Source organism: Formica exsecta, unplaced genomic scaffold (assembly GCF_003651465.1).
Source record: "Formica exsecta isolate Colony F162 unplaced genomic scaffold, ASM365146v1 scaffold686, whole genome shotgun sequence".
Lineage (NCBI taxonomy): Eukaryota > Metazoa > Arthropoda > Insecta > Hymenoptera > Formicidae > Formica > Formica exsecta.
The window spans coordinates 20,658-33,651 of NW_021853451.1; the positions used below are offsets into that span (position 1 = coordinate 20,658).

A 12,994-nucleotide genomic window follows, 5' to 3' on the forward strand; every position below is an offset into this window, starting at 1 on the left:
CAGATGCTGCAGAATTACATTGTGTAGATTCTGTTTCATTCATTGCTGATTCATATAAAATATTGGTAATTATTTACTATAACGGACCCAGCTCCAATGATGTTGACCTTGACATATGTTGTCAAGGACATAATACTGAGTAACTTTTCCTTATAACTTAATTGGCGGTCTCTTATAATTTTTAAGATATTTAAAGTTAAAGTTAGATTCGAAACGAAAATTTGGTTTGAGTTATATAACGTAACTTGAATCAAATTTTAGTTTTAAATCAGAAATAGATTTGGGTTAGGTTATATTTTTCGAAAGTGGAGCCCCCCTCGTAGGGAGGGGGCTGAACCCACTGTGTCCATGCATATATTTTAGAATGCGAAGCGACGTTCAGCTCAGAATTGTTGTGTGGATGGGAAAGTGTATACGTGAACGCAGTAAGTCCGCCCCTCCCCCTCTATGGGGGTCACCACTTCCGAAAGATAAAACCTAACTCAAACCTATTTCTGAAAATTTGATTTGAGTAATACAACGTCCTGATGCGGATGGATCTCGCTTCTTGCGTGGAAATTACAAACTCATGTAAAAATTACGTTTTAATTCTCACACTTTAATTGTTAATAACTTTTTAATAAACAATGACCGCCGATTAAGTTATAAGGCAAAGTTACTCAAGATTATGTCCTTGACAACATATGTCAAGGTCAACGTCATTGGAGCTGGGTCCGTTATAGTAAATAATTACCAAAATATTTTCAGATGGTGCAGAATTACATTGTGTAGAAATAATTTCATTCATTACTGATTCATTTAAAATATTTTCAGATGCTGCAGAATTACATTGTGTAGATTCTGTTTCATTCATTGTTGATTCATATAAAATATTTTCAGATGGTGCAGAATTACATTGTGTAGATTCTGTTTCATTCATTGTTGATTCATATAAAATATTTTCAGATGGTGCAGAATTACATTGTGTAAAATCTGTTTCATTCATTACTGATTCATTTAAAATATTTTCAGATGCTGCAGAATTTTTATTCAGATTTAAATATGCATGTATTGCCACAATTATATTTTTTATATCTACTTACCTCGAACAGTAAGACTTTCATTATAAGAATAATAATCCAATTTGTTAATAAATATGCGAAGGAAATGTTGAAGAGGTAATCTACGAAATATCACACAATATTAAAATTATTATATTGTTGTACTAAATTATATTATAATATTATAAAAATATTAGATTACATTAAATATTATAATATTATAAAATGCTACTATACCCATACAGCACAGAACATTGCAGCAACATTTGCAACATTGCCGCAATGTTGCTACAATGTTGCAATGTTGCTGCAATGTTGTTACAACGTTCTGTGCTGTATGGGTATATACTACAACAATATTACAATATTATAATATTATAATATCGTTGTACTAAATTATATTATAATATTGTAATTCTATTTCATTCATTGCTGATTCATTTAAAATATTTTCAGATGGTGCAGAATTACATTGTTTAGAATCAGTTTCATTCATTACTAATTCATTTAAAATATTTTCAGATCCTGCAGGATTACACTGTGTCGATTCTGTTTCATTCATTGCTGATTCATATAAAATATTTTCAGATGGTGCAGAATTACATTGTGTAGAATCAGTTTCATTCATTACTGATCCATTTAAAATATTTTCGGATGTGTGTCCGATTGGGTCTGTGTCCGATCGGGAAATATTGTCGTGTCCGATCGGTAATGTGCGCAATCGAGACTCACTCGTCTCTACGAGTTGATTTTCAAGAGAATGACCGACGGTGACGTACACAATAACGATGATAAAATTAAATACAAATATATATTACTGGCGACAAATGCGCATAGACGTGGCAATGATATGCGTAATCCAGTTTATACGTGGAGGAATTATCTCATTATTGCAAATTATGCCTCGGTCAAATATGTCGCAAAAGACCTCTGAAAAACAGCTGCTCGTGGAAGAATTGCATGTTCCAGCGAGAAAAAATTTCCCACGTAGACGTGTCATAGTACGCGGATACGACGATAACACAGCATTAATCATTATTCGACGTACTCTGTCATGAAAGCCTCGGTTGTGGAAAGATTCAACCGAACGTTAAAGAACAATATGTGGATGGTCCTTCGAGCCGGAGTTCTCGCCGGCAGCCGCTCGTTCGTGAGCGATTTCCAGATTTCTGAGACCACCCGCAAAAAAAAGGGGCTATATCAGTCATCACGAGCATGGACTTGACCGCTCTGCTTAATGGCCAACGCGACATTCACGGTCGCATGTCCAGGTCAATGGACAATTTGAGGAAGTTGGGCGCTGGCGGCATCAACCTCGCTGCAATCGAGACTCGGATAAGAATCCTGGATTCTTTGTGGACGAAGTTCGAGGTGCAGCATGAGCTCGTTCGCACCTGCTATAAGGAAAGTTACACCGAAAGTGAATACGCCACGGAGTTTTTTGACACGGTTGAAAATACTTACGTGCAACAACGCAGCAAGCTTTCCGAACATGCTGAACGTTATAAGACCGCTCCGTCAGCTTCGGCGACAACGACCGCGCAACAGAGCAGCGACCAATCGTTGAAGACCTCGTTGCCTGGGATCAAATTGCCGCAATTTTCGGGCGCGTTCGAGGATTGGCCGTCGTTCCGCGATCTTTTCCTATCAGTTATCAGAAAAAACTCCTCAATATCCAACATCGAGCGTTTTCATTACCTCCGGTCGTGCCTCCAAGGGCCAGCTGAAAATTTGATTCGTCCGTTATCAGTCACCGGTGAAAATTATGACCGCGCGTGGGCGCTCTTGAAAAAACACTTCGAAAATAAAAAGGAATTAATCCGCTCCAATTTCGCCGCGTTTACCGCCGTGGCTAAAATGAAGGGAGAGACTGCCGAGAAACTCAGTCGAATCTATCACGCCGTGACGATTGCCGTGAACGCGCAGAAAAGCATCGGGAGACCCATTAACACCCACGGGATGGACCTTTTCAACCACATAGTGGTAGAATTGTTCGATTCGCGCAGTCGGTTAGAATGGGAGTCCTCGACCTGCGATTCTTCCGATCCACCAAGCCACGACGCACTGCTCGAATTCATCACAAAACGCATGCTAACACTAAAGGTCGCGAAGCCAAAGAACACCGCAAAGGTCTCCGGAGACTCATCACGCTCCGCGAAGACACATTTCTCGAGACAAGGGTCCGACTCGTCGCGTTGTTCGTTGTGCAGCGAGAGGCACTTCCTCATGCAATGCAGTCAATTCAAGGCCAAATCAGCGAGCGAAAGGAAAGCGATCGTTGAATCCAGCAGGTTGTGTTTCAACTGTCTCGGCAACCACCCGGTTGCAAAATGCCAATCATCAAGAAACTGCTGGACCTGCAAAGCTCGGCATCACTCGATGCTCCACGATGCTTATGCATCACCGCAAAGTACTGGAATCAGCACACTCTCGGCCGTAAGCAAAGCGGACGACCGCAAGGTCATCCTCCTCGCGACCGCGCGAGTAATTGTCAAGGACCGACGAGGGAATTCGCACTCAGTGCGAGTTTTGATTGATCAGGGGTCCGAAGTGTCAATCATTTCGGAGGCCCTGGTGCAGCGCCTGCGCCTGCCACGAGCACACACCACCGTGTCGATTTTAGGCATTGGTAACTCGCACTCTGGATCCACTCGGGGTAAGGTGACTGTCAGCATCTCCTCCAACGTGACCGGAAACACGTTTTCGGCCGTCGCCTTCATCCTTCCTCGCCTCTCAGCTTACCAAGGATCGTGAGAAAATCACGGCACCGTGGTCCCACATCTTGGGGCTACCGTTAGCCGATCCACATTACTTTGAAAATGAGTTGCTTCTCGGAGTCGAAGTGTGCTCGACTATCTTCGAGGAAGGTCTTCGCAGAGGCAGACCTCAGGAGCCCATCGCACAAAAAACAACTCTTGGATGAATTCTCTCCGGTGGCTGCGACGCAACCTCTCTGCAACATCACCGCGGTTCCTTCACATGCTCGGCTGATCACGATTTGATCAAGCTCGTGCACCGGTTTTGGGAGCAAGAGCTGGAGCCTGTTGCTCCTGTTAGACTCACGCCTGAGGAAGAGAAGTGCGAGGATCTCTTCGTAAGCTCACATACGCGCACACAAGCAGGACGGTATGTCGTCAGACTGCCGTTCTTCTCCACGCCAATGGCGCTAACCAACACTCGCAAACCAATTGAACGACTCTTGACGGCGATGGAGAGGAAGTGCCGCCATGATGCAGGGTTTGGAGACCTCTACAGAGCCTTCATGCGGGAATATGAGGACCTAAAACACATGGAGCTGGTGAACGCCTCCCCAGAACAGGAAAACGAAGCTTTGTGCTACCTTCCGCATCACGGAGTGCTGCGAGAATCGAGCGTCACAACAAAGCTTCGTGTGGTCTTTAACGGTTCACAGAGCGCCGGGTCAGAAAAATCTTTAAACCAGCAGTTACTAATTGGGGCAAACCTCTTGACCGCACTTGCTGATTATTACTCCGTTGGCGCCGACATCGCATTGCACTGATAGCCGACGTAGAAAAAATGTACCGCCAAATCCTCGTACACCTAGCTGATAGAGACTACCAGCGGATTCTCTGGCGTCCGGACAGCACTGATGTCATCCGAGAGTATCGTCTCAACACGGTCACGTACGGCCTCGCCTGCTCGCCGTTTCTAGCCATCCGAACGCTCCGCCAGCTCGCCGACGATGAGGATGCACGATTTCGTCGCGGAGCAAGCACACTGCGACAAGATTGCTATGTCGACGACATCGTTACCGGAGCAGACACGGTGCTCGACACGATCGCTCTGCAAGAGGAGCTCCGCAAACTCTGCATGGCGGGCGGGTTCCCGCTCCGAAAATGGGCCTCAAACTGTCAAGAAGCACTTCACGGGATTCCTCAGGAGCACCAGCTCCAAAAATCATCGCACTCCTGGGATGACGAAGGTCACGGTACTTTGGGCCTTCGCTGGCATCCACGCAGCGATCACTTCTCGTTCGCTATCCACCCGCACACCATCACCCAATTCACAAAGAGGCGCGTCCTTTCGGAAACCGCGCGCCTCTTCGATCCTCTCGGATGGCTCGCCCCCGTCGTAATATGAGCAAAGATTTTCATCCAGTCAGCGTGGTTGCAAAGACTGGAATGGGACACACCGCTACCTTCGGCGGACTCTCTACACTGGAAGCTCTTCTTCAAGGAACTTCCAATCCTGGAACACGTACGCGTGGATCGGTGGCTGAAAACCGGTGAGAGGGACACTAACATCGAAATCCACGGCTTCGCAGACGCATCAAAACGAGGATACGCCGCAGTTGTGTATCTTCGCGTCCAGGACAACGGCTCAGCATCACTGCATCTATTGGCTGCAAAAAGCAAGGTGGCACCGGTTAAACAAGTGTCATTACCACGCCTTGAACTTTGCGCAGCAGCATTACTCACCGGGCTAACGCTTCATATCCGCAACACCTTGAGTCTTTCCACAGCTCCAGTGTTCCTATGATCGGACTCAAAGGTCACCCTATGTTGGATCCGAGGACATGCCTCCCGCTGGAAGACATACGTTGCAAATCGGGTGGCTCATATCCAGCTGTCGCTTCCGGAGGCTCAATGGCGGCACGTCCCGGGGCGAGACAATCCAGCCGATTGCGCTTCTAGAGGAATCGCACCCATCGAACTGATTAACCATCCACTGTGGTGGACCGGACCGGACCGGACCGGCCTCTCTCCGGGAGGACAGGACTGCGTGGCTAATCAATGACTGTGAGGACCAAGGTGACGAGCTGCCCGAGAGGAGAGCAGTCAACATCAGCATCGCCAAAGAGGTCATCACTGAGCCTGAGTTCCTCCTCAGGTGTTCATCTCTGCACCGACTCCTGCGAGTTACGGCATGGTGCTGTCGTTGGCGACTCATCATTGCCCGCAGGAGTCGAACACCAGGAGGTAACACTCTACAACCGGATGAGCTTGATGCTGCGCTGGTTCGGTGGCTTCGCACCGTACAAGAAACACATTATCCCGCCGAAGTCGCGGCTGTTGCAGCCGGCCGCATAGTGTCCAGCCGCAGTCCGCTCGCCAAACTGAGTCCGTTCCGAGATGACAACGGAGTGCTGAGAGTGGGAGGACGTCTTAAACACGCCATGCTATCACTCGACGAGAGGCATCCGATGATAGCTCCACCCGCGTCCTGGCTTACCAGACTTCTTGTAGATTCACATCACCGGCGAACACTGCACGGAGGGGTGCAACTGACACTCGGATTACTCCGCCTGCGCTTCTGGGTACCACGAGGCCGAACAGTTGTGAAGCAGCTTTTGCACCGGTGTGTAACCTGCACTCGGTGGCGAGCTGTCGCTCCACAACCGCCGATGGGCAACCTTCCGCCGGGACGCGTCACTCCAGCACGACCATTCCTCAGAACCGGAGTGGATTACGCAGGACCGACCCTCATTCGAACAAGCAAAGGACGAGGACATCGATCTTACAAAGGCTTTATCGCTGTTTTTATTTGTCTCAGTTCCAAGACCGTGCACCTAGAAGCAGTCTCGGATTACTCCACTGAAGCATTTCTCGCAGCGTTTCGCCGCTTCACCGCGCATCGGGGCCTCTGCACGGACATCTACTCCGACTGCGGCACCAACTTCGTCGGAGCAGACCGGGAATTTCGGAAGCTCTTCCGCGCATCGTCTGCCGACGGCCGTCGCATCGCTCACTCAGCAGGCAGCCACGGAATTAAGTGACATTTCAATCCATCTGCCGCACCGCACTTCGGAGGACTCTGGGAAGCAGCGGTGAAATCCACAAAGCATCACCTGCGACGAGTTATCGGCGAAACCACCTTAACCTACGAGGAAATGAGCACGTTCCTTACACAAGTTGAAGCTTGTCTCAACTCACGGCCACTACATGCCTTGTCGGACGATCCGGATGACCTCACTCCAAGCCACCTGCTTATCGGAGCTCCACTCCTGGCCGTTCCTGAGCCAGCGCTAACAACTGAAAAAGAGAATACGCTTACCCGATGGCAGCTTCTGCAGAGGACGCGAGAGCACTTTTGGCAGCGGTGGTCACAGGAGTATCTCAACGGACTAGCTTCTTGACCAAAATGGCTGAAGCCTGAAGCCTTGCCGAGGGTCGGAGCCCTGTGCCTGCTCCGATCTGAAAACACTCCGCCGAACCGATGGCCTCTTGCCCGAATCACGAAGCTTCACCCTGGAGACGACGGCGTAGTTCGTGTAGTTACCGTCCGGACTTTCACTTCCGAGCTTACCCGACCTGTCGTCAAGCTCGTGCTATTGCCGGGAGTCACCGATGCATCAACATCAATCAAGGATGCATAAAAGAAAACTCCACCGAATTCATCGACTTAACGAAGAAACCGGTTATAAATCGCTCCCCCCAAAATCTTTCACTCGGCGACACTACACTCACTCACACACGGCACTCACACACATCATCCACTCTGCAACTTTACCCTGTTACATTCTCCCGGTGCAACGGTCACAACACACTTAATCACGTATAACATAAATTCAATTCATGTATCAAGTAAACGAGTAAATACAACGTTCTCGTGCGTAACCTTATGCGACGCGCGATACACAACACCATGATTGAGCGCTACCTCCTGCACTCCCGCTCGCCGCCCTCATCAGTCGATCTCGCATTCCAGGATGAACGCGTGAATCAATTGTGCTTATCAACCAGGTCGCGGCATCTATTCTTTGACACGCAAATTTATTTTGGCACGACTTGCCGAGGCGGGCGGGAATGTTTGAGATCGCCTCAACATAATTATAATTACAATTGGTTTCATTAAACACTGCGGCATGGGCTGAGCAGGCAATTTTACATCACATATTCAAAGTCGAAAAATATCAACTTGTTATTTCTTTTCTCAATTATTATTCTCGTTCGAGGTTTTTTCGTTCCAACGAAGCCCAGTCGCAAACAAGTCTAACAACAAACGCGAAAACATCTTTGACGGTTGGCTGCGCGATAAACGGCAGCCAGCGCGCGCGAGGCCGTGACGCACGAGCCACTGGCCTATCACTCGCGCTAAGGCTCATCTCGCGCCGAAATTTTGAGTGGCGGCCAATAAAGCTCGGCGCCGCTCAAGATATTCGAACCGAACACTGTGGTTCAAAATGATTGGCCGCGGGCGAGCAAAGAGCTCATATAAAAGAGCCCGCTTCCACAAAGTCACACACTCGCAATTACGCGTAGAGTACCGCTGGTTACACCGCTTGTAAAACCGCTCTGATACCCGCTTTTCGCTTGACTCTCGAATTTACGACGACCGCTTTTCTCTATCGTGCTACGACTTTAACCGACCGCTTATTCTATACGGACCCGCTATTGCTTAACGAAACGGAACTTTTTGTCACAAGTCTTTGTAATTGTTATTTATTTTTGCAATTAAACGTATAACATTGTACTCGCTGTACTTTCGCTCATTTGTGTTCACAAGATCCTTTCTCGCGCTCAAGTCATCAAGTCGCTTTCGAACAGTGGAAAATGTTTACGCTTAATGGAAATTACAAATGGATCGACGCGTCGTCCCGGCTCGTTGGAGAGTACAATGCGCGAAAACATCGCACTATCGGTATGAGACCTATCGATGTTACCCCTGCGATCGCCGATAAACTTTTAAATACAGTATACAGCAACGTAAAGATTGCGGCACCGGCAAGATTCAAAGTAGGCGATCCGGTACGCGTGAGTAAAGTCAAGACCATCTTTAAGAAAGGTTACACGCCAAATTGGTCGACCGAAGTGTATAAGATTGTTAAAGTGCAGAAAACTAATCCCGTGACCTATGTACACAAAGATTCATGTGGAAATCCCGTCGCCGGCGGATTTTACGAATACGAGTTACAACGCGTTGCTAATCCCGACGTACATCTCGTGGAAAAGGTGATACGCAAAAAGGGTGACAAGGTTTATGTGAAATGGCTGGGATTTGATGCAACACACAACTCTTGGGTAGATACAAATAATATATTATAAATATAAACAATATTGTACACTTTATAAAATATACATATAATTTACAATAAATATACGTAATTTTTATTTACGATAAATATACATGATTTATATTTACAATGGTATTTCATAATGTCCCCACGGTAGCGTGTCGGTGGTTTTACGTTCTATAAATAAAACCATGTCGATATCTGTAAGCAACTCGAATGTAATATTCGTATGCTTCAACATGGCGTCCCACGTGTATCCGGGAAGAGTGTAGTTATACGCGGGGTCGAGCCCATAACTTTTAATACAACTTTCGCGGAAATTTTCAAAAATGTCTGCTAATAACAAGACATCAATTTTGAGATACAAGTCGCTATATTCACTCAGCGTTCGAATGGAGAACCGCTTTCAGACGCTCTCGGCGTGCGCGTAATCGCTCTCGGATATCGTGTCACCGGTCAAGGAACTGTAAAATGATTCGCGCGGTGGTAAACACGTATCTTGCAACCTGTCGACGCAGTCAATATATTCGTACGGAAAGACGCCCTTCCATGTTAATAAATTAAAATTGTCATTCGGTAAATTTTGAAATTCAGATTTTAAAATTGTGAGTTTGTCTTTATTCAAGAATGATGCCAATTTATCGAGACTAGCTGTGAGAAATTTATACGAATCGATAAAACGCAATTTAATATGATTTTGTGATTTCTCTCCGCCAAGTTTAACATTTTTCGTAAACGATATATATTTTTCCTTTATAACAAGACATCAATTTTGAGATACAAGTCGCTATATTCGCCCAGCGTTCGAATGGAGAACCGCTCCCACACGTTCTCGGCGTGCGCGTAATCGCTCTCGGATATTGTGTCACCGGTCAAGGAACTGTAAAATGATTCGCGCGGTGGTAAACACGTATCTTGCAACCTGTCGACGCAGTCAATATATTCGTACGGAAAGACGCCCTTCCGTGTTAATAAATTTAAATTGTCACTTGGTAAATTTTGAAATTCAGATTTTAAAATTTTGAGTTTGTCTTTATTGAAGAATGATGCAGTAGTATTAGTATGCGGGTTCTAAGTTAGGTCCTCCGAGGGGAGGTGAGGGACGGGGAGTCCCGCGCGGGCGAGGAGGCATGACGTCATGCGGGCGGAGGGGGATTTTGGCGGCGCGGGGGAATGACGTCACGCGGGCGGGGGAGCTTATCGCGGGAGCATAAACAGCGCGGTGTATTACAAAGGGCGAGTGCCGATGTCCGGCTGCTCGAATTTATAAACATTATAAACAAATATCGTCTCGCACTATTGCACGTGCGGCATTATTGAATTTCGTAGAAAGATGATAAGGCTAGCGCCGATGTCCGGCTGCTATAATTTATTATAAACAAAATAGAACCATCGCGGTGGTCTCTTCATTTTTTTCCAGGAGGAGCCGCTCGCGCACTATTGCGCGTAACATTAGAATTAGATGATAAGGCGAGCGCCGATGTCCGGCTATTTATGAATAATATAAACAAGATAGAACCATCGCGGTACCATAACGCGATAGATGAAAAATATATAATGAAGAACGAAGGGTGTCAAAAACTTAGTATGCGATTTGAAAGCTTGCGGTCCGTATATCAGTTGAAAAAGATACAGTGGGTACATGTATTTGTGTGTGTGTGTGTGTGTGTGTGTGTGTATGTGTGTCAAGTGTTCGGTATAGAGGAAGATTTTGTGATAATCTGCACAAAAATGGAAATAGATAATAATTTCGAGGCAGTATTAGATGAGTCGTCCGACGAAGATCAAATGGAAATAGAGAATAATTTCGAGGCAGTATCAGATGAATCGTCCGACGGGGCGACGCGTGGCGCCGGGCGTAGAGTCGCGGCCTGATAATCGAGAGATTCCAGGTTCGATTCCGCTCGGGTCCCGTCCTTCCCACATGCCTCAAAAGAGGTTTTTCCGCAAATTATCCTATCAAACTCTATCCTTCCACTTCCCCATATGCCTTAAAAGAGGTTTCGTATTATCCTATAAAATAATTTCTCCCAGAAACGTATACTTACTGATACTCACTATATATAACCTGTTGATGGCCAGAATTTGTGATCCACCCTTGATCACAAGAGGCCAATAAATTGAAAGAGAGAGAGAGAGAGCGAGCGGTATACCGTACACATTGTCCACCGCATAATCGCTGCTATCGAATCTGTCGACGTTGCGCTTTATATTCTCATATACGTCTTCACACTCGATGTGATATATGAGACTGTCGGTGTCGGTAATCTGCACAAAATTGGAAATAGATAATAATTTCGAGGCAGTATTAGATGAATCGTCCGACGAATATCAAATGGAAATAGAGAATAATTTCGAGGCAGTATCAGATGAATCGTCCGACGAAGATCACGCATTGTCAGATGACAGTGATTACAAGAGCGATCAAAGCGAGAACCTTAGAGAAATTGTTGACAAGATGATGCCTCATTCGCAAATTATTGCGCTAAATGGACGTACAAAGTGTTGCGCTATATACTTTTATTATACCACGCGTGGTTCTTTTGCTGTATGTGCTTCGTGTATGATCTCTATAGCAGACACCGATGCCGGGTACATGTATGCTGTTCGGAAGCATGTGATTAAGATATACGACGCGATAAGTGGCCGGTCCTGCTCCAATTGCAGACTTCCGATGTATCAGATCTTCCCAAAAATTGCAATATGTGCCCAATTTGCACACAGTAAAAAAAACTGTCATAAAAAGTATGAAAAAATAATAATAAAAAAACATGGAAAACACCGAGCAAACCGAACGCGACCTGTTGGAGCTATCGCACCGAGTCGCTACCTTGGGCGAGTATTTCGCGTGGGCGCAGCGATGCGAGGAATTTATCAAACAGCTCGAAGAACGCAGCCGTGTCAAGCGTCCGCGACTCTCGATCGGAGTTCGACAATCTTTGGTGGCTAGAATCGCGCGACTCGAGGGTACGAGGACTCGATTAGAGAGATGGTTTATACATAGCGGTGGTGATTACAGTGGTGACAATAACGCGGAAAGACTCGTTTGGCGTGAGATCGATACCGCGTTCGAAAACCGTATACTGACCGGTGCGGTGATTAACGCAGACTATATCAAACCGGGAAAATTTCTCGAGGACGCCAAAGACATTGTGCTCGAACACGTGTAAAAAGTTATGGAAAGATACTTTAACGTGAAAGTGTTATACTGTGTTCAACGGTGAATTCGTGTCGGGTGATAAAAGCGCCAATAAGAGTATCAATACCAAAAACTATAAACTCTTTCGCACGTTCGATCTACACGAGTGGTACGAGCGACGCGTCATTGAGCCCACGCTTGCCTCGCTAGAAGAATTTCAAGAACGCGACAGCGGGTGGGCTTTGTCGCGAATCCTCGATTTAACTGTAAATATAAATAAATATAATCCAATGCGCGCGGGGTGCCATATTAAATTACCGCGAGAAATAATAATGAAGAGAGCGGTGATAAACGTGCAATCCAAAGACAATGCGTGTTTCGCGTGGGCGGTGGTCGCCGCTCTATATCCAGCCGAAAGAAACGCGGATCGGGAATCTTCGTACCCGCATTACACAACAGTGCTGAATCTCCAGGACATTGAGTTGCCGGTGACTGTTAATCAAATTAAAAAGTTTGAACATCATAACGATATTTCGATAAATGTATACTGCATCGAGAAAGAGAATAGCGTTGTCCCGATACGTCTGAGCGAACAAAAGAAGGACAGACATGTCAACTTGCTGTACGTGCAAGATTCGCAAGACGTCGGACATTTTGCGTGGATCAAGAATTTATCCCGCCTCGTGAGCTCGCAACTGAGCAAAAAAGATCATAGGAAATATATCTGCGATCGGTACGTATATTTAATAAAAATGCAATATATAAAATATACGAAAGAAAAATTAATTATTTCTTTTTTTACAGATGTTTACACTATTTTGGATCGGACGACAAGTTGCA

General features: G+C 46.0%; 1 protein-coding gene across 1 annotated transcript; it reads left to right on the forward strand.

Annotated features, from left to right (window-relative positions):
* The first annotated feature begins 8,644 nt into the window (after nt 1-8,644).
* On the forward strand, nt 8,645-9,046 carry LOC115243070. The gene has a single exon (XM_029819746.1). The coding sequence runs from the start codon at nt 8,645-8,647 to the stop codon at nt 9,044-9,046; it is 402 nt and encodes a 133-aa protein (XP_029675606.1).
* Nucleotides 9,047-12,994: the final 3,948 nt, after the last annotated feature.